This window comes from Panulirus ornatus, chromosome 53 (genome assembly GCF_036320965.1).
Source record: "Panulirus ornatus isolate Po-2019 chromosome 53, ASM3632096v1, whole genome shotgun sequence".
NCBI lineage: Eukaryota > Metazoa > Arthropoda > Malacostraca > Decapoda > Palinuridae > Panulirus > Panulirus ornatus.
The window spans coordinates 7,388,680-7,412,724 of record NC_092276.1 but is presented as its reverse complement, the minus strand read 5'-3'; the positions used below and the strand labels follow the sequence as shown (position 1 = coordinate 7,412,724).

Genomic DNA, 24,045 nt, shown 5'->3' with positions numbered 1-24,045 from the left:
ATGGATTTGTATGTAGCATTTATGGATCTGGAGTTGATAGAGTGCTCTGTGGAAGGTATTAAGAATTTATGGTGTGGGAAGCAAGTTGTTTGAAGCAGTGAAAAGTTTTTATCAAGGATGTAAGGCATGTGTTCTTGTAGTAAGAGAGGAAAGTGATTGGTTCTCAGTGAATGTTGTTTTGCGGCAGGTTTGCGTAATGTCTCCATGGTTGTTTAATCTGTTTATGGATGGGGTTGTTAGGGAGGTGAATGTAAGAGTTTTGGAAAGAGGGGCAAGTATGCAGTCTGTTGTGGATGAGAGAGCTTGGGAAGTGAGTCAGTTGTTGTTCGCTGATGATACAGTGCTGGTGGCTGATTCGGGTGAGAAACTGCAGAAGCTGGTGACTGAGTTTGGTAAAGTGTGTGAAAAAAGAAAGCAGAGAGTAAATGTGAATAAGAGCATGGTTATTAGGTACAATAGGGTTGAGTCAATTGGGAGATAAGTTTGAATGGTGAAAAACTGGAGGAAGTGAAGTGTTTTAGATATTTGGGTAGATTTAGCAGTGGATGGAACCATGGAAGCAAAGGTTCTGGGAGCACTGAAGAATGTGTGGAAGGTGAGAATGTTATCTTGGACCAAAAATGGGTATGTTTGAAGGAATAGTGGTTCCAACAATGTTATATCATTGCAAGGCATGGGCTATAGATAGGGTTGTGTGGAGGAGGGTGGATGCATTGGAAATGAGATGTCTGAGGGCAATATGTGGTGAGGTGGTTTGATCGAGTAAGAAATGAAAAGGTAAAAGATGTGTGGTAATAAAAAGAGTGGTTGAGAGAGCAGAAGAGGGTGTATTGAAATGGTTTGGTCACATGGACAGAATGAGTGAGGAAAGATTAACAAAAAGGATATATATGTCAGAGGTGGAGGTTACGAGGAGAAGTGGGAAACCAAATTGGAGGTGGAAGATGGAGTGAAAAAGATTTTGAGTGACCGGGGCCTGAACATACAGGAGGATGAAAGGCGTGCAAGGAATAGAGTGAATTGGAACGATGTGGTATACAGGTGGCAATGTGCTGTCTATGGATTGAACCATGGCATGTGAAGCATCTGGGGTAATCCAAGGAGTTTTGTTGGGCCTAGATGTGGAAAGGGAGCTGTAGTTTTGAAGCATTATACATGACAGCTACAGACTGAGGTTGAACGAATGTTGCCTTTGCAGCAAGTATGAATATGTACATGTATACATATATATATGTCTGTGTGTGTATGTATTGAAATGTATAGGAATGTATATTGTGCATGTGAGGGAGTTTATGCATGTACTTGTGTATGTGGGTGGGTTGGGCCACTCTTTTATCTGTTTCCTTGCGCTACTTCGCTAACGCAGGAGACCGACAAAGTATAATAAAAAAAGTATTTTATTTTATTTTGCTTTGTCGCTGTCTCCCGCGATAGCAAGGAAGCACAAGGAAACAGACGAGAGAATGGCCCAACCCACCCACATACACATGTATATACATACACGTCCACACACACAAATATACATACCTATACATCTCAATGTATACATATATATATACCCACACAGACATATACATATATACACATGAACATAATTCATAGTCTGCCTTTATTCATTCCCATCGCCACCCCACCACACATGAAAATAACCACCCCTTCCCCCCAAATGTGTGCGAGGTAGCGCTAGGAAAAGACAACAAAGGCCACTTTCGTTCACATTCAGTCTCTAGCTGTCATGTAATAATGCACCGAAACCACAGCTCCCTTTGCACATCCAGGCCCCACACAACTTTCCATTGTTTACCCCAGACACTTCACATGCCCCGGTTCAATCCAGTGACAGCACATCGACCCGGTATACCACATCGTTCCAATTCACTCTATTCCTTGCACGCCTTTCACCCTCCTGCATGTTCAGGCCCCGATCACACAAAATCTTTTACACTCCATCTTTCCACCTCCAATTTGGTCTCCCATTTCACCTCGTTCCTTCCACCTCTGACACATATATTCTCTTGGTCAATCTTTCCTCACTCATTCTCTCCATGTGACCAAATCATTTCGAAACACCCTCTTCTGCTCTCTCAACCACGCTCTTTTTATTACCACACATCTCTCTTACCCTTACATTACTTACTCGATCAAACCACCTCACACCACATACTGTCCTCAAACATCTCATTTCCAGCACATCCACCCTCCTGCGCACAACTCTGTCCACAGCCCATGCCCCGCAACCATATAACATTGTCGGAGCCACTATCTATTCAAACATACCCATTTTTGCTTTCCGAGATAATGTTCTCAAGTTCCAAAAATTCTTCAATGCTCCCAGAACTTTCACCCCCTCCCCCACCCTATGATTCACTTCTGCTTCCATGGTTCCATCCACTGCCAAATCCACTCCCAGATATCTAAAACACTTTACTTCCTCCAGTTTTTCTCCAATCAAACTTACCTCCCAAATGACTTGTCCCTCAACCGTACTGTACCTAATAACCATGCTCTTATTTCACATTTACTCTCAGCTTTCTTCTTTCACACACTTTATCAAACTCAGTCACCAGCTTCTGCAGTTTCTCACATGATTCAGCCACCAACGCTGTATCATCAGCAAACAACAACTGACTCACTTCCCAAGCTCTCTCATCCCCAACAGACTGCATAATTGCCCCTCTTTCCAAAACTCTGGCACTCACCTCCCTAACAACCCCATCCATAAACAAATCAAACAACCATGGAGACATCACACACCCCTGTCGCAAACCTACATTCACTGAGAACCAATCACTTTTCTCTCTCCCTACACATAAACATGCCTTACATCCTCAATAAAAACTTTTCAATGCTTCTACCAACTTGCCTCCCACATCATAGATTCTTAATACCTTCCACTGAGCATCTCTATCAACTCTATCATATGCCTTCTCCAGATCCATAAATGCTACATACAAATCCAATTGCTTTTCTAAGTATTTCTCACATACATTCTTCAAAGCAAACACCTGATCCACACATCCTCTACCACTTCTGAAACCACACTGCTCTTCCCCAATCTGATGCTCTGTACATGCCTTCACCCTCTCAATCAATACCCTCCCATATAATTTACCAGGAATACTCAACAAACTTATACCTCTGTAATTTGAGCACTCACTTTTATCCCCTTTACATCTCCCTGTACAATGGCACTATGCAAGCATTCCACCAATCCTCAGGCACCTCACCATGAGTCATACATACATTAAATAGCCTTATCAACCAGTCAACAATACAGTCACCCCTTTTTTAATAAATTCCGCTGCAATACCATCCAAACCTGCTGCCTTGCCGGCTTTCATCTTCTGCAAAGCTTTTACTACCTCTTCTCTGTTTACCAAATCATTTTCCCTAACCCTCTCACTTTGCACACCACCTCAACCAAAACACCCTATATCTGCCACTCTATCATCAAACACATTCAACAAACATTCAAAATACTCACTCAATCTCCTTTTCACATCACCACTACTTGTTATCACCTCACCATTAGCGCCCTTCACTGAAGTTCCCATTTGTTCCCTCGTTTTATGCACTTTATTTACCTCCTTCCGAAACATCTTTTTATTCTCCCTAAAATTCAATGATACTCTCACACCCTAATTCTCATCTGACCTCTCCTTCACCTCTCGCACTTTCTCTTGACCTCCTGCCTCTTTCTTTTATACATCTCCCACTCATTTGCATTATTTCCCTGCAAAAATTGTCCAAATGCCTCTCTTCTCTTTTACTAATAATCTTACTTCTTCCTCCCACCACTCACTACCCTTTCTAATCTGCCCACCTCCCACGCTTCTCATACCACAACCATCTTTTGCGCAAGCCATCACTGCTTCTCTAAATACATCCCATTCCTCCCCTAATCCCCTTACCTCCTTTGTTCTCACCTTTTTCCATTCTGTACTCAGTCTCTCCTGGTACTTCCTCACAAAAGTCTCCTTCCCAAGCTCACTTACTCACACAACTCTTTTCACCCCAACACTCTCTTCTTTTCTGAAAACCTCTACAAATCTTCACCTTAGCCTCCACAAGATAATGATCAGACATCCCTCCAGTAGCACCTCTCAGCACATTAACATCCGAAAGTCTCTCTTTCACGCGCCTATCAATTAACACATAATCCAATAATGCTCTCTAGCCATCTCTCCTACTTACATACATATACTTATGTATATCTCTCTTTTTAAACCAGGTATTCCCAATCAACAGTCCTTTTTCAGCATATAAATCTACAAGCTCTTCACCATTTCCATTTACAACACTGAACACCCCATGTACACCAATTATTCCCTCAACTGCCACATTACTCACCTTTGCATTCACTTCACCCATCACTATAACCCGATCTCGTGCATCAAAACTACTAATACACTCACTCAGCTGCTCCCAAAACACTTGCCTCTCATGATCTTTCTTCTCATGCCCAGGTGCATATGCACCAATAATCACCCATCTCTCTCCATCCAATTTCAGTTTTACCCATATCAATCGAGAGTTTACTTTCTTACACTCTATCACATACTCCTACCACTTCTGTTTCAGGAGTAGCGCTACTCCTTCCCTTGCTCTTGTCCTCTCACTAACCCCTGACTTTACTCCCACGACATTCCCAAACCACTCTTCCCCTTTACCCTTGAGCTTTGTTTCACTCAGAGCCAAAACATCCAGGTTCCTTTCCTCAAACAAACTACTTATCTCTCCTTTTTTCTCATATTGGTTACATCCACACACATTTAGGCACCCCAATCTGAGCCTTCGAGGAGGATGAGCACTCCCCGCGTGACTCCTTCTGCTTCCCCTTTTAGAAAGTTAAAACACAAGGAGGGGAGGGCTTCCAGCACACCGCTCCCATCCCCTTTAGTTGCCTTCTATGACACATGAGGAATGCGTGGGAAGTATTCTTTCTCCCCTATCCCCTATCCCCAGGGTATTCCCTCAAAGGCCCAGTCCTCTGTTCTTAACGCTACCTCGCTATCGCGGGAAATGGCGAATAGTATGAAAAAAAAAAAAATATATGAGTGTACTAAAAGTGCTGGCTTACTTACGTATTAATGGTTTTGGGTTTGATCAAGTGCTGGTCTCTTACGACATATGGCATTTTGCAGATTGTAACTTGCAAGAAAACTATTATATCATCGGCAGATACATCAAATAAGTTCTTGCTGGTCTTCTTTCCCCGTGCTGCTAACTTCCTAATTCCACTGATAGCTTGATGAACCTGGAAAATATATACTTCAGCAAAATTCTTTTTAAAAAAGACATGTAATTCAAAAGATTCTAAGCAAAAATAACAGAGTAATGTACTATAATCAATGAAACAAAGCACATCTGAAGGATGTAAGCATAGGTAGAAAATCCATTAACTTCCCAGATCTGCAATCAAAACATTCAAAATTACCACCAGATATGGCAGCTCTGTTTCATGTGAACTACCATGGCCCACACCACTGCTTATACATCGTTTAGAATGCTTGGTTTGTGAGTTTGGTTTAGTATGAAAAAGCAGAAAACTTGGAAGAAAAATTAATAAAAGATTTTTGGGTTTAGCACTGGAGAGAAACAGGTGAGTTTGAGTGTGAGTCTGACTGGAGAAAACTTGGAGAAAGTGAAGCATTTTAGATACCTGGGATTGACATAGCTGTGAGTGGAACTGAGAGCAAAGGTGAGTCAGAGCATGGGTGATGGGGCAAAGGTCCTGGGAGCACCGAAAAATGTGTTGAATGAGAGGTAACTATCTAAGAGGGTGAAGATGGATATGTTCAAAGGTACAGTAGTCCCAATGGCGTTGTCTGGATGTGAAGCATGGACTAAAGACGAGAATGCATGAAGAGGGTGAATGTGTTGGGAATGAAATGTGTGAGGATGGTAAGTGGTGTGAGGAGGGTTGATCAAGTAAGAAATGATAGGGCAGAGAGATTTGGTAGTATGGAGAGTAGGGATAAGAGATGAAAAGGCTGTGGTGTAGTGGTTCAGGCATGAGAGCCAATGAGTGACGAGAGGTTGACAGAGAGGATATGTGTGTCAGATTGGAAGAGGCTAAGAAGAGGGAGACCAAACTGAACATGGAAGGATAGAGTGAAAAGCTGCTTAGGGCCTGAAAATTCAGTAAGGCATGCATGGGACAGAATGAACTGAAGCAATATGGGATACAAGGGGTAGAATGCTGTCAGTAGACTGATCCAGGGTATGTGAAGTGGTTGTGGAAACCATGGAAATATGTGGAACCTAGTGGAGACAGGGGGCTGTATTTAAGTGCATTACAAGTGACAATTATGAGATGTATGTGACTAAGGCCATTTCTTCATCTCTTCCTGGCAATGACATTTCCCACATTAGCAAGGCAGTGCCAGGAATAGACAAGAAAAAAAGGCATCATTTATTCACACCCATTCCCTAGCTGTCCTATATGTTGCACTAAAACCAGATCCCCCGATCCACAACCAAGCACCAGAGACCTTTCTCTGGTTTCCTACGACCACATCATGTGCCCAGGGTTGAACCACTAATAGCACATCCTGACCTGTAAACAACATCACTCCAATTTGCTTCACCATTACATGATTCCAACTCTCCTGCATGTTCAGGCCCCAAGCCATCAAAGCATCTTCTACTCCATCCTTCCACCTTCTCCTTGGTATCCCCCTTTTCCTTGTTTCATTCATTTCTGAAATGCAAACTATCTTAGTTATCCTTTCCTCATTTACCTTCTCCTTATGTCCAAGCCATTTCAGTACACCCTCTTCAGCTATCTCATACATGCTCCTCTTACTACCATAACACCCTCTCACCTCGTGATTCTTATTCACTCCACCCATTGTCCTCAAATATTTCACATCCTACAATTTTACCCAATCCTTTACACTTACATCAAAGTCCAACACCTCGCATCCATAGAGCATCAATAGAACTACTATACCATCATACATGCCCATCCTTGCCTTTAAAGACAGTGATCTCTCTTGTCACACATTTCTCAATCCAACCAAGAACTTTGCCCTCTTAACCATCCTAAGGTTCACTTCAGATCACATAGTTCCATTTGCTACCTCTACTCCCAAGTACCTAAAACTCTTTTTTTTACCAGACAACCCAGTTGTGGGCCAATCAGGCCTCCTGTTGTCTGTCTTTCTCATGTAAACTCAAGTAGTTTGTGCCATACTATCTTACATTCCATATAACATGTCTCTTTTCATTGATCAACATTTACCTTTATTATTTTTTATTTTGTTTTGTCGCGGTCTCCCGTGTTTGCGAGGTAGCACAAGGAAACAGACGAAAGAAATGGCCCAACCCACCCCCATACACATGTATATACATAAACGTCCACACACGCAAACATACATACCTATACATCTCAATGTACACATATATATACACACACAGACACATACATATATACCCATGCACACAATTCACACTGTCTGCCTTTCTTCATTCCCATCGCCACCTCGCCGCACATGGAATACCATCCCCCTGCCCCTTATGTGTGCGAGGTAGCGCTAGGAAAAGACAGCATTCATTCACACTCAGTCTCTAGCTGTCATGCAATAATGCCTGAAACCACAGCTCCCTTTCCACATCCAGGCCCCATACAACTTTCCATGGTTTATCCCAGACACTTCACATGCCCTAATTCAATCCACTGACAGCACGTCAACCCCGGTATACCACATCGATCCAATTCACTCTATTCCTTGCCCGCCTTTCACCCTCCTGCATGTTCAGGCCCCGATCACTCAAAATCTTTTTCACTCCATCTTTCCACCTCCAATTTGGTCTCCCACTTCTCCTCGTTCCCTCCACCTCCGACACATATATCCTCTTGGTCAATCTTTCCTCACTCATTCTCTCCATGTGCCCAAACCATTTCAAAACACCCTATTCTGCTCTCTCAACCATGCTCTTTTTATTTCCACACATCTCTCTTACCCTTACATTACTTACTCGATCAAACCACCTCACACCACACATTGTCCTCAAACATCTCATTTCCAGCACAACCACCCTCCTGCGCACAACTCTATCCATAGCCCATGCCTCGCAACCATACAACATTGTTGGAACCACTATTCCTTCAAACATACCCATTTTTACTTTCCGAGATAATGTTCTTGACTTCCACAAATTCTTCAAGGCTCCCAGGATTTTCGCCCCCTCCCCCACCCTATGATTCACTTCCGCTTCCATGGTTCCATCCGCTGCCAGATCCACTCTCAGATATCTAAAACACTTTACTTCCTCCAGTTTTTCTCTATTCAAACTTACCTCCCAACTGACTTGACCCTCAACCCTACTGTACCTAATAACCTTGCTCTTATTCACATTTACTCTTAACTTTCTTCTTTCACACACTTTACCGAACTCAGTCACCAGCTTCTGCAGTTTCTCACATGAATCAGCCACCAGCGCTACATCATCAGCGAACAACAGCTGACTCACTTCCCAAGCTCTCTCATCCACAACAGACTTCATTCTTGCCCCTCTCTCCTAAACTCTTGCATTCACCTCCCTAACAACCCCATCCATAAACAAATTAAACAACCATGGAGACATCACACACCCCTGCCGCAAACCAATCACTTTCCTCTCTTCCTACACGTACACATGCCTTACATCCTCGACAAAAACTTTTCACTGCTTCTAACAACTTTCCTCCCACACCATATATTCTTAATACCTTCCACAGAGCATCTCTATCAACTCTATCATATGCCTTCTCCAGATCCATAAATGCTACATACAAATCCATTTGCTTTTCTAAGTATTTCTCACATACATTCTTCAAAGCAAACACCTGATCCACATATCCTCTACCACTTCTGAAACCACACTACTCTTCCCCAATCTGATGCTCTGTCCATGCCTTCACCCTCTCAATCAATAACCTCCCATATAATTTACCAGGAATACTCAACAAACTTATACCTCTGTAATTCGAGCACTCACTCTTATCCCCTTTGCCTTTCTACAATGGCACTATGCACGCATTCCGCCAATCCTCACGTGTCGTAGAAGGCGACTAGAGGGGACGGGAGCGGGGTCCAGAAATCCTCCCCTCCTTGTATTTTAACTTTCTAAAAAATGGGAAACAGAAGGAGTCACGCGGGGCGTGCTCATCCTCCTCGTACTCAGATTGGGGTGTCTAAATGTGTGTGGATGTAACCAAGATGTGAAAAAAGGAGAGATAGGTAGTATGTTTGAGTAAAGGAACCTGGATGTTTTGGCTCTGAGTGAAACAAAGCTCAAGGGCAAAGGGGAAGAGTGGTTTGGGAATGTCTTGGGAGTAAAGTCAGGGGTTAGTGAGAGGACAAGAGCAAGGGAAGGAGTAGCAGTGCTCCTGAAACAGGAGTTGTGGGAGTATGTGATAGAATGTAAGAAAGTAAATTCCCGATTAATATGGGTAAAACTGAAAGTGGATGGAGAGAGATGGGTGATTATTGGTGCATATGCACCCGGGCATGAGAAGAAAGATCATGAGAGGCAAGTGTTTTGGGAGCAGCTGAATGAGTGTGTTAGTGGTTTTGATGCACAAGACCGGGTTATAGTGATGGGTGATTTGAATGCAAAGGTGAGTAATGTGGCAGTTGAGGGAATAACTGGTATACATGGGGTGTTCAGTGTTGTAAATGGAAATGGTGAAGAGCTTGCAGATTTATGTGCTGAAAAAGGACTGGCGATTGGGAATACCTGGTTTAAAAAGCGAGATATACATAAGTATATGTATGTAAGTAGGAGAGATGGCCAGAGAGCGTTATTGGATTACGTGTTAATTGACAGGCGCGCGAAAGAGAGACTTTTGGATGTTAATGTGCTGAGAGATGCAACTGGAGGGATGTCTGATCATTATCTTGTGGAGGCGAAGGTGAAGATTTGTATGGTTTTTCAGAAAAGAAGAGTGAATGTTGGGGTGAAGAGGGTGGTGAGAGTGAGCGAGCTTGGGAGGGAGACTTGTGTGAGGAAGTACCAGGAGAGACTGAGTACATAATGGAAAAAGGTGAGAACAATGGAAGTAAGGGGAGTGGGGGAGGAATGGGATGTATTTAGGGAATCAGTGATGGAGTGCGCAAAAGATGCTTGTGGCATGAGAAGCGTGGGAGGTGGGTTGATTAGAAAGGGTAGTGAGTGGTGGGATGAAGAAGTAAGATTATTAGTGAAAGAGAAGAGAGAGGCATTTGGACGATTTTTGCAGGGAAAAAATGCAATTGAGTGGGAGATGTATAAAAGAAAGAGACAGGAGGTCAAGAGAAAGGTGCAAGAGGTGAAAAAGAGGGCAAATGAGAGTTGGGGTGAGAGAGTATCATCAAATTTTAGGGAGAATAAAAAGATGTTCTGGAAGGAGGTAAATAAAGTGCGTAAGACAAGGGAGCAAATGGGAACTTCAGTGAAGGGCGCTAATGGGGAGGTGATATGTAGTGGTGATGTGAGAAGGAGATGGAGTGAGTATTTTGAAGGTTTGTTGAATGTGTTTGATGATAGAGTGGCAGATATAGGGTGTTTTGGTCGAGGTGGTGTGCAAAGTGAGAGGGTTAGGGAAAATGATTTGGTAAACAGAGAAGAGGTAGTAAAAGCTTTGCGGAAGATGAAAGCCGGCAAGGCAGCAGGTTTGGATGGTATTGCAGTGGAATCTATTAAAAAAGGGGGTGACTGTATTGTTGACTGGTTGGTAAGGTTATTTAATGTATGTATGACTCATGGTGAGGTGCCTGAGGATTGGCGGAATGCGTGCATAACTGTCCATATTCACATTTACTCTCATCTCTCACAAATTTCTCCAAACTCAGATACTGCTCTTGCAGTTTCTCATTCAAATCTGCCACCAGCAGTGAATTATCAGCAAACAATTGACTCACCTCTCAGGTAACCCACCCCCCTTTAGTACAAAAGGCTAAATCCTTGCTCCTCTTCCCAAGACCACTGCATTCAACTTCCTCACCACCCCATCCGTATACATTAAACAGCCATGGTGACTTTACATAACTGTACTGTAGACTTATCTTCACCTGGAACCACCCACCTTTTTCTCTACCTACTCTTGATCAAATCTCCTTTCTGCTATCCTCCCACACTTGTTTGAAACACCATAAACAAAGCATCTGGATCAAATCTATCAAAGAAATGCTCTCTGCAGATCCATAAATACCACATGCAAATGCTTTTGTATTTCTCACACCCATTCTTTAAAGCAAACGCCTGATCCACAAATCCTCTACCACTTCTGAAACCACACTGTTCCTCCTTAAGCTAATAGTCTGTGCATGCCATCACCCTCTAAATAATCACACTCTCCCATATATTTTACCAGGTGCACTCAACAAACATATACCTCCATCATTTTGTTCCTCCCCAAGCTAATAGTCTGTGCATGCCACCACCCTCTCATAATCACTCTCCCATACATTTTACCAAGTGCACTCAACAAACATATACCTCCATCATTCAGTTCCTCCCCAAGCTGACAGTTTGTGCATGCCACCACCCTCTCAATAATCACAATCTCCCATACATTTTACCAGGCGCACATTCACATTCATTCCCACTCCCTTTATACAGGCATTGTGCCAATCCACAGGCACCTCATCATGACCCATGTATACACTGAAAATCCTAACAAGCCAATCAAAAACACATTCCCATTTCTTAAGAAATTCAATTACATTCACTACAGCCACTTTGTCACAATTCATTCTGATGCCAGGCTTTCATCACCTTTTCTCTTTTCAAATACTTCCTCAACCAAAACACCCAACATCTACCACCCATCTTCAAATACGTTCAACAATACATCAAAGTAATCACTCCATCTCCTCTTCATCTTATTTCTGTCTATGACCACTTTTCTATTTGCCCACTTCAATGACTATTCCAAGTGTTATTTTGTCTTTCTCATTCTATTAACATCATTTGCCCTCTTTTTCAGGCCCTGAACTTTCCTCTTGACCCATCACTTTCTCTTGTACTTTTCCCTTTCCTTGCCCTCCTTATCTGCATGTAACACTCATACACAACTTTCTCTTTCACTAGCAACTCAACTTCATCATCCTATCACTCACTACTCCCTCTCACATGCCCACCTCCTGCCTTCCAAATGCCACATGCTTCTCTTACAGGTCAAAACTGGTTCCCTAAATAAGTCCCATTCCTAAACCACTCTCCTAACTTCATTTACTCTAACCTTTTGACATATGCTTAGTGTCTCCTGGTATAACTTCACACAAGCCTCTTGTCCAAGCACTTTTACTTTCACCACCCTATTCTCACCCATATAATTTCTGCTTTTCCTTAAACCTCTACAACTCTTCATCATCACCTGCACTATATAATGATCAGACATCCCACCAGCTGCCCCCTTTCAGCACAACCATAACCAAAAGTTTGTCTTTTGCATGCCTATCAATTGGTATATAGGTAAACAATACCTGCTTTTTGTTTCCAACCCTCTATCTATAACAACCCCAGGACCTCTCTCTAAGAAAGATTCCTCGTGTTATCCAAGTTCCTGCTGCCTGAGGTTGTACTTCAAGTAGCAGATATCTGTGGACTCATGGAGGGAGTAGCTCTTTCACAAGACTATACTTCTAATAATATAGCCTTGCCAAAGGTGACTTTTCACTTGCAGCATAACGTTAACCTGGTGGAGTCCATTAACATATTTCCTACTCACCCATGTATTCTTATGAATGTCATTCTTTTCAAACCAGGTACTCCCAGCTATCAATCCTTTTTTAGCTCACAACTCCACAAGCTGTTCACCATTTACATTCATATCACTGAATACCCTATGCCCCCAAATTATATTCTCAACAGTCATATTACCCAATTTCATGTTCAAATCACCCATCACTTACATCTGAACTCTTGCATCAAAACTACTTACACACTCACTCAGCTCCTTTACTTTCTTACACTCTATCACATACTCCAACCACTCCTGTTTCAGGAGTAGTGCTACTCCTTCCCTTGCTCTTGTCCTCTCACTAACCCCTGACTTTACTTCCAAGATATTCCCAAACCACTCTTACCCTTTACCCTTGAGCTTTGTTTCACTCATAGCCAAAACATCCAGGTTCCTTTCCTCAAACATACTACCTATCTCTCCTTTTTTCTATTCTTGGTTACATCCACACACATTTAGACATCCCAATCTGAGCCTTCGAGGAGGTTGAGCACTCCCCGCGTGACTCCTTCTGTTTCCCCTTTAAGAAAGTTGAAATACAAGGAGGGGAGGGTTTCCAGCCCCCCGCACCCGTCCCCTTTAGTTGCCTTCTACGACACGCGAGGAATGCGTGGGAAGCATTCTTTCTCTCCTATCCCCAGGGATGTTTGAGGACAATATGTGGTGTGAGGTGGTTTGATCGAGTAAGTAATAATAGGGTAAGAGAGATGTGTGGTAATAAAAGGAGCGTGGTTGAGAGAGCAGAAGAGGGTGTTTTGAAATGGTTTGGGCACATGGAGAGAATGAGTGAGGAAAGATTGACCAAGAGGATATATCTGTCAAAGGTGGAGGGAACGCGATGTGGGAGACCAAATTGAAGGTGGAAAGATGGAGTGAAAAAGATTTTGTGTGATCGGGGCTTGAACATGCAGGAGGGTGAAAGGCATGCAAGGAATAGAGTGAATTGGAACGATGTGGTATACTGGGGTCGATGTGCTGTCAATGGATTGAATCAGGGCATGTGAAGCGTCTGGGGTAAACCATGGAAAGTTCTGTGGGACCTGGATATGGAAAGGGAGCTGTGGTTTCGGTGCATTATTACATGACAACCAGAGACTGAGTGTGAACGAATGTAGCCTTTGTTGTCTTTTCCTAGCACTACCTCACATATATGAGGGGGGGAGGGGGTTGTTATTTCATGTGTGGCGAGGTGGCAATAGGAATGAATAAAGGCAAAATGTATGAATTATGTACATGTGTATATATGTATATGTCTGTGTGTATATATATATATATGTATACGTCGAGATGTATAGGTATGTATATTTGCGTGTGTGGACGTGTATGTATATCCATGTGTGTGTGGCTGGGTTGGGCCAATCTTTCATCTGTTTCCTTGCGCTACCTCGCTAACGCGGGAGACAGCGACAAAGCAAATAAATATTATTTCATATACATGTCTTTTGCTTTGTCGCTGTTTCCCGCATTAGCGAGGTAGCATAAAGAAACAGACAAAAGAATGGCCCAACCCACCCACATACACATGCATATACATACATGTCCACACATGCAAATATACATACCCATACATCTCAACATATACATATATATACACACACAGATCTTTCTTTTCTTTCATACTATTCGCCATTTCCCGCGATAGCGAGGTAGCGTTAAGAACAGAGGACTGGGCCTTTGAGGGAATATCCTCACCTGGCCCCCCTTCTCTGTTCCTTCTTCTGGAAAATTAAGAAAAAAAAAAGATATGTATATATACATGTGTATATATGTATATATCTGTGTGTGTTTTCCCTGGGGATAGGGGAGAAAGAATACTTCCCACGTATTCCCTGCGTGTCGTAGAAGGCGACTAAAAGGGGAGGGAGCGGGGGGCTGGAAATCCTCCCCTCTCGCTTTTTTTTTTAATTTTCCAAAAGAAGGAACAGAGAAGGGGGCAGGTGAGGATATTCCCTCAAAGGTCCCGTCCTATGTTCTTAACGCTACCTCGCTAACGCGGGACATGGCGAATAGTTTGAAAGAAAAGAAAAAAGATATATATATATATATAAATATATATATATATATATATATATATATATATATATATATATATATATATATATATATATATATAAAAAAAAAAAAAAAAAAAAATATATTTACTTTTTTTTATTATACTTTGTCGCTGTCTCCCGCGTTTGCGAGGTAGCGCAAGGAAACAGACGAAAGAAATGGCCCAACCCCCCCCCATACACATGTATATACATACGTCCACACACGCAAATATACATACCTACACAGCTTTCCATGGTTTACCCCAGACGCTTCATATGCCCTGCTTCAATCCACTGACAGCACGTCAACCCCGGTATACCACATCGCTCCAATTCACTCTATTTCTTGCCCTCCTTTCACCCTCCTGCATGTTCAGGCCCCGATCACACAAAATCTTTTTCACTCCATCTTTCCACCTCCAATTTGGTCTCCCTCTTCTCCTTGTTCCCTCCACCTCCGACACATATATCCTCTTGGTCAATCTTTCCTCACTCATCCTCTCCATGTGCCCAAACCACTTCAAAACACCCTCTTCTGCTCTCTCAACCACACTCTTTTTATTTCCACACATCTCTCTTACCCTTACGTTACTCACTCGATCAAACCACCTCACACCACACATTGTCCTCAAACATCTCATTTCTAGCACATCCATCCTCCTGCGCACAACTCTATCCATAGCCCACGCCTCGCAACCATACAACATTGTTGGAACCACTACTCCTTCAAACATACCCATTTTTGCTTTCCGAGATAATGTTCTCGACTTCCACACATTCTTCAAGGCCCCCAGGATTTTCGCCCCCTCCCCCACCCTATGATCCACTTCCGCTTCCATGGTTCCATCCGCTGCCAGATCCACTCCCAGATATCTAAAACACTTCACTTCCTCCTGTTTTTCTCCATTCAAACTCACCTCCCAATTGACTTGACCCTCAACCCTACTGTACCTAATAACCTTGCTCTTATTCACATTTACTCTTAACTTTCTTCTTCCACACACTTTTCCAAACTCAGTCACCAGCTTCTGCAATTTCTCACATGAATCAGCCACCAGCGCTGTATCATCAGCGAACAACAACTGACTCACTTCCCAAGCTCTCTCATCCCCAACAGACTTCATACTTGCCCCTCTTTCCAAAACTCTTGCATTTACCTCCCTAACAACCCCATCCATAAACAAATTAAACAACCATGGCGACATCACACACCCCTGCCGCAAACCTACATTCACTGAGAACCAATCACTTTCCTCTCTTCCTACACGTACACATGCCTTACATCCTCGATAAAAACTTTTCACTGCTTCTAACAACTTTCCTCCCACACCATATATTCTTAATACCTTCCACAGAGCATCTCTATCAACTCTATCATATGCCTTCTCCAGATCCATAAATGCTACATACAAATCCATTTGCTTTTCTAAGTATTTCTCACATACATTCTTCAAAGCAAACACCTGATCCACACATCCTCTACCACTTCTGAAACCACACTGCTCTTCCCCAATCTGATGCTCTGTACATGCCTTCACCCTCTCAATCAATACCCTCCCATATAATTTACCAGGAATACTCAACAAACTTATACCTCTGTAATTTGAGCACTCACTCTTATCCCCTTTGCCTTTGTACAATGGCACTATGCAAGCATTCCGCCAATCCTCAGGCACCTCACCATGAGTCATACATACATTAAATAACCTTACCAACCAGTCAACAATACAGTCACCCCCTTTTTTAATAAATTCCACTGCAATACCATCCAAACCTGCTGCCTTGCCGGCTTTCATCTTCCGCAAAGCTTTCACTACCTCTTCTCTGTTTACCAAATCATTTTCCCTAACCCTCTCACTTTGCACACCACCTCGACCAAAACACCCTATATCTGCCACTCTATCATCAAACACATTCAACAAACCTTCAAAATACTCACTCCATCTCCTTCTCACATCACCACTACTTGTTATCACCTCCCCACTTGCGCCCTTCACCGAAGTTCCCATTTGCTCCCTTGTCTTACGCACTTTATTTACCTCCTTCCAGAACATCTTTTTATTCTCCCTAAAATTTAATGATACTCTCTCACCCCAACTCTCATTTGCCCTTTTTTTCACCTCTGTCTGTCTCCCGCGTTAGCAAGGTAGCACAAGGAAACAGACGAAAGAATGACCAAACCCACCCACATACACATGCATATACATACATGTCCACACACGCAAATATAAATACCTATACATCTCAACGTATACATATATATACACACACAGACATATACATACATACACATGTACATAATTCATAGTCTGCCTTTATTCATTCCCATCCCCACCTCGCCACACGAAATAACAACCCCCTCCCCCTGAATGTGTGCGAGGTAGCGCTAGGAAAAGACAACAAAGGCTACATTCGTTCTCACTCAGTCTCTAGCTGTCATGTAATAATACACCGAAACCACAACTACCTTTCCACATCCAGGCCCCACACAACTTTCCATGGTTTACCCCAGATGCTTCACATGCTCTTGTTCAATCCAATGACAGCAAGTCGACCCCGGTATACCACATCGTTCCAATTCACTCTATTCCTTGCACGCCTTTCACCCTCCTGCATGTTCAGGCCCCAATCACTCAAAATCTTTTTCACTCCATCTTTCCACCTCCAATTTGGTCTCCCACTTCTCCTCGTTCCCTCCACCTCCGACACATATATCCTCTTGGTCAATCTTTCCTCACTCATTCTCTCCATGTGACCAAACCATTTCAAAACACCCTCTTCTGCTCTCTCAACCACACTCTTTTTATCACCACACATCTGTCTTACCCTTACATTACTTACTCGATCAAACCACCTCACACCACATACTCTCTTCTAACATCTCATTTCCAGCACATCCACCCTCCTCCGCACAACTCTATCCATAGCCCACGCCTCGCAACCACATAACATTTCTGGAACAACTATTCCTTCAAACATTCCCATTTTTGCTTTCTGAGGTAATGTTCTCGACTTCCACACATTCTTCAATGCTCCCACAATTTTCGCCCCCTCCCCCACCCTATGATTCAATTCTACTTCCATGGTTCCATCTGCTGCCAAATCCACTCCCAGATATCTAAAACACTTCACTTCCTCCAGTCTTTCTCTATTCAAACTTACCTCCCAATTGACTTGACCCTCAACCCTACTGTACCTAATACTAATAACCTTGCTCTTATTACATTTACTCTCAGCTTTCTTCTTTCTCACACTTTACAAAACTCAGTTACCAGCCTCTGCAGTCTCTCACATGAATCAGCCACCAGTGCCGTATCATCAACGGACAACAACTGACTCACTTCCCAAACTCTCTCATTCACAACAGACTGCATACTTGCCTCTTTCTAAAACTCTTGCATTCACCTCCCTAACAACCCCATCCATAAACAAATTAAACAACCATGGAGACATCACACACCCCTGCCGCAAACCTATATTCACTGAGAACCAATCACTTTCCTCTCTTCCTACACATACACATGCCTTACATCCTCGATAAAAACTTTTCACTGCTTCTAACAACTTACCTCCCACACCATATATTCTTAATACCTTCCACAGAGTATCTCTATCAACTGTATCATATGCCTTCTCCAGAACCATAAATGCTACATTACAAATCCTTTTGCTTTTCTGAATATTTCTCATACATTTTTCAAAGCAAACACCTGATCCACACATCCTCTACCACTTCTGAAACCACACTGCTCTTCCCCAATCTGATGCTCTGTACATGCTTTCACCCTCTCAATCAATACCCTCCCATATAATTTCCCAGGAATACTCAACAAACTTATAACTCTGAAATTTGAGCACTCACTTTTATCCCCTTTGCCTTTGTACAATGGCACTATGCAAGCATTCTGCCAGTTCTCAGGCACCTTACCATGAGTCATACATACATTAAATAACCTTACCAACCAGTCAATAATACAGTCACCCCTTTTTTAATAAATTCAACTGCAATACCATCCAAACCCACTGCCTTGCCAGCTTTCATCAACCGCAAAGCTTTTGCTACCTCCTCTCTGTTTATCAAATCATTCTCCCTAACCCTCTCACTTTGCACACCACCTCGACCAAAACACCGTATATCTGCCACTCTATCATCAAACACATTCAACAAACTTTCAAAATACTCACTCCATCTCCTCCTCACATCACCACTACTTGTTGTCACCTCCCCATTAGCCCCCTTCACTGATGTTCCCATTTGCTCCCTTGTCTTACCCACTTTATTTACCTCCTTCCAAAACATCTTTTTATTTTCCCTAAAATTTAATGATACTCTCTCACCCCAACTCTCATTTGCCAACTTTTTTGCCTCTTGCACCTTTCTCTTCACCTCCTGCCTCTTTTTTTATACATCTCCCACTCATCTGCATTATTTCCCTGCAAAAATTGTCCAAATGCCTCTCTCTTGTCTTTCACTAATAATCTTACTTCATCATCCCACCACTCATTACCTTTTCTAATATGCCCACCTCCCACATTTCTCATGCCACAAGCATCTTTTGTACAAGCCATCACTGCTTCCCTAAATACATCCCATTTCTCCCCCACTCCCCTTACGTCCTTTGTTCTTACCTTTTTCCATTCAGTATTCAGTCTCTCCTGGTACATTCTCACACAAGTCCCCTTCCCAAGCTCATTTACTCTCACCAATCTCTTCACCCCAACATTCTCTCTGAAAACCTCTACAAATCTTCACCTTTGCCTCCACAAGATAATGATCAGACATCCCTCCAGTTGCACCTCTCAGCACATTAACATCCAAAAGTCTCACTTTCGCGCGCCTATCAATTAACACGTAATCCAATAATGCTCTTTGGCCATCTCTCCTACTCACATACGTATACTTAAGTATATCTCTTTTTAAACAAGGTATTCCCAATCACCAGTCCTTTTTCAGCACATAAATCTACAAGCTCTTCACCATTTCAATTTACAATAATGAACACCCCATGTACACTAATCATTCCCTCAACTACCACATTATTCACCTTTTCATTCAAATCATCTATAAATATAACCCAATCTCGTGCATCAAAACTACTAACACAGTCACTCAGCTGCTCCCAAAACACTTGCCTCTCATGATCTTGCTTCTCATACCCAGGTACATATGCACCAATAATTACCCATCTCTCTCCATCCACTTTCAGTTTTACCCATATCAATCTAGAGTTTACTTTCTTACACTCTATCACATACTCCCACCACTCCTGTTTCAGGAGTAGTGCTACTCCTTCCCTTGCTCTTGTCCTCTCACTAACCCCTGACTTTACTCCCAAGACATTCCCAAACATCTCGTCCCCTTTACCCTTGACTTCGTTTCACTCAGAGCCAAAACATCCAGGTTCCTTTCCTCAAACATACTACCTACCTCTCCTTTTTTCTCATCTTGATTACATCCACACACATTTAGACACCACAATCTAAGCCTTCGAGGAGGATGACCACTCTCCGCGTGACTCATTCTGTTTTCTTGTTTAGAAAGTTAAAATACATGGAGGGGAGGGTTTCTAGCGCCCCGCTCCCATCCCCTTTCGTCGCCCTGGGGGATAGGAAAGAAAGAACAGTTCCCACTTGTTCCCTGCATGTCATAAAAAGCAACTAAAAAGGGAGGGATTGGGGGTCTGGAAATCCTTCCCTCCAGTTTCGACTTTTCCAAAAGAAGGAACAGAAAATGAGATCAAATTAGAGAAGGATGTACTTAAAAAATATTCTAGGTGATCAGGGCTAAACTTGCAAGAGGGTGAAAGGTATGCATGGGACTAAGTGAACTGGAATGATGTGGTATGCTGGGTTCAAGGACTGTCAATGAACTAAACCAGGACATGGAAAGTGGCCAGAGGAAACCATAAAAAAAGTCTGTGAGGCCTCGTTGTGGACAGGGAGCTATGGTTTCAATGCATAACACATAACTGCTAGAGAATGAATGTGAGCAAATGTGGCCTATCTTCCTCTGTTCCTGGCACTACCTTGCTAATGTGAGAAATGGCAGTCAAGTACAGAAAAAAAGATAGACAGTAACTTACATGTTAGCACCATCATAATAAGAAATTCATTATACAATGACCTAGCAAGGGAAGTAGGTGATACAAAAGAATGGCATTCCGAGCATTTAAAGAAAATCATTGGGGACTGAGGTTAGGCACCCCAACAATAACTTTAGGCTGGGGAGAATGGTTCAATTTGGAAACTAATGCCAGCCAGCACATTAATCAGCAAGGAAAAAACAACTCCTCTGGGGTTCATGGCAGCCACAAATCACTTTCTTCTACAGGGAAGAAATTCTAAGGGAAATCTTAAGCTTGCTCAAAAGTCCTGTAGCTATAAAAGACTATACATAATTGGCATTATCTGTAATCTGGCATTCTACCCAGATGGTTTGGATCACTTACAGTACTGGCTCTTTCTGCTCAGCTGTAGTGCTACTGTGCTAGAAAAAATTTAGTCAATAAGGACAGAAATATTTGCTCTTTGCCATGCTCCACATCAACCTTAACACTTGACTGAGACGAATCCTAATGTTAATGTGATGTCTCCTTAAAAACACTAGTTCCTTGCTTCAAGAACTAGATAAAGTTGAGTTGCTGGAGTAACATTCTGAGGATCTGACCTGTGAAAAATTCACAAAGTTAGAAGAAACACACCAAGAGAAAAAGGGCAAAAGCAGGCCTTCTTTGCAATCAAGTGGTCAGCATTAGTGTCTGAGTAACTAAGACAAGACAGTGGCCCTCACTAATGACATGTATCCCAATAGTGAAAGTGCTCTGGTGTTCCCAATATATGTATTTCCAATGGTTGAATAGATTATTACATTTAGGGGCCATTCATATGACAAACAATTTTTTCTAATGGCTAAGTGGAGTTTTATATCTAGGAGATGAAGGGGCATTGCACATAACTATCAAAGGATAACTTTATCAAAAGACCTAGGAAACCTCCACAATCAGTTGAAACAGTTACCGAACTGGAAAATTCGGATAATTCAAGGATTATTTTGACAGCCCTGGAGCCCTTCCCTTTCCCCCCTCAGTAACCCTCACTCCACCCCATCTTACTCCACCACCACCTTAAACTCTCATTATCATATTTTCTGGTACGTTTTCATGAAGATGTCATTTCCATTAATTGCGAGTAATCAGTGTGAGCGGTTATGTTGTTTTTAGGAAAGTTGTTTAATGTTCTGTATAAACCCTGCAGCCCTTCCCTTCCCCCTTCAGTAACCCTCACTCCACCCCATCTTACTCCACCACCAACTTAAGCCCTCATTATCATATTTTCTGGTAAGTTTTCATGAAAATGTCATCTCCATTGATTGAAAATAATCAGTGTGTGTGATATGTTGTTTTTAGGAAAGTTGTTTCATGTTTTGTATAAACCTTATCTAACAGTTTGATATGGAGAATTTTTGTTCCAAGACATAATGCTCCCCTTATTTGTATATTTCAAATGCTTGTTGAATGTCTTCAAGGAGCTACAAGATCTCTAGGAAAGTAAACCTACTGTTGAACATCAGTTTCAAATATAGATATACAATTATGTTCATCACTTCATTTCATCTATGTTACTTGGGACATTCAGACAAAAGTATAACAGGATAAGAATTCATGAACTTACCGTTTCCACATTAACAGGTGCTGCATCCAAAACTTCACTAATGTTTTGACTTTCTTCATATTTTTCTCTTTGTATCTTCACTTCTTTAAATCTCTCATACTGTCTTGAATCTACTCTATTAATTTGTGACACTTTAAATCTTCTTCCCTTTCTGGTCTTCCTCTTGGCTTTTGATTTTGGAGAAGAGTATTCTTTTGTATCATTCTTCACATTCTTCTTACCTCGCACTTTCTCTTCTTGTGCTCCTCTAAATTCAGTCTTTGTTTTTTTCCTGTTATTAGAGTTTTTGGTGGCATTACCATTAACTTCCAGCTTCACGATCTTCTTACCTAAATCCTGTCCAGATTTCTTCTTGATTTTAGATTCATTTGTACTTAAAGATGGTTTCTTTTTGAGATTTACCTTCAACTGCTTCTTACTGAAAACCCTTTTTGATGCATTGCTACCCTTTGTATGCATTTTCTGTTTATCTTTTCTCTTATTAATGGAAAGGTCATTCTTTATTCTGGCATTCTTCTTGGATTTCAACTTGGCCATTGTTTATATACCTGAAATTGAAATGAAATGAGTTCTTCTATGTAGCAACACTAGATCTAATGCTAAGGACTACCTAGAGTTATTCCCAGATAGAAGTAAGAGGGGTAAACAGTATTTACAGAAAAAAGGTGTTATCTCTTTTCAATCAAAAAAAAGTCTTCAGCAAGAACAGGCCCTGTGTGGGGGAAAAAAAATCTAATGAGCTACTGATGCAAGGAATAAAGAGAAATCTAAGAGCCTTGGAGAATGTGGAAATCCTGCCATTGAAAAATGGGTAGGTCACAGCTGTCAGGGATAGAGAGTCTTAAAGGCCAAGGTAAACCTCTCCACCAAAGGTGTGCAGGACCAAGTTCCAAAAGGACCAAATTGCTGGAAATTCAGTCCATTATGAGGACCGTGACTGGGAAAGTTGGCCCTTTTCCTGTTTGGGCCAGAATAGAGACCAACAGTCTTTCATTTAATCAATTTCGGATGGTCTGATGTTCTACAATACTTTCTATTCGCCTTTTTTTGTCTCTTTTCAGTCTCTATCTGATGGTATGAGGTTCTCCAATACTTTCTAGTCCCCTTTTTTGTCCCTTTTCAGTCTCTATCTGTCATGTGTAATGCACCGAAACCACAGCTCCCTTTCCACATCCAGGACCCACAAAACTTTCAAAGGCTTACCCCAGACGCTTCACATGCCCTGGTTCAATCCATTGACAGCATGTCCATCCTGGTATACCATATCGTTCCAATTCACTCTATTCTTTGCATGCCTTTCACCCTCCTGCATGTTCAGGCCCCGATCACTCAAAATCTTTTTCACTCCATCCTTCCACATCCAATTTGATCTCCCACGTCTCCTTGTTCCCTTCACCTCTGACACATATATCCTCTTTGTCAATCTTTCCTCACTCATTCTCTCCATGTGACCAAACTATTTCAATACACCCTCTTCTGCTCTCTCAACCACGCTCTTTCAATTACCAAACACATCCTTACCCTTTCCTTATTAACTCGATCAAACCACCTCACACCACATACTCTCTTCTAACATCTCATTTCCAGCACATCCACCCTCCTCCGCACAACTCTATCCATAGCCCACGC

At 42.2% G+C, this 24,045-nt stretch overlaps 1 protein-coding gene across 1 annotated transcript in view; it reads right to left on the bottom strand.

Annotated features, from left to right (window-relative positions):
- Nucleotides 1-22,991, bottom strand: part of LOC139765211 (uncharacterized) — a 180,538-nt gene extending 157,547 nt beyond the window's left edge. The window contains exons 1-2 of the mRNA XM_071692511.1: nt 22,417-22,991; nt 5,085-5,257 (exon numbers count right to left, since the gene is read on the bottom strand). Of these exons, the coding sequence (XP_071548612.1) occupies nt 5,085-5,257; nt 22,417-22,953 (710 nt within the window). The 5' untranslated portion in view covers nt 22,954-22,991. The remainder of the gene's footprint in view (nt 1-5,084; nt 5,258-22,416) is intronic.
- Between the last annotated feature and the right edge of the window lie 1,054 nt (nt 22,992-24,045).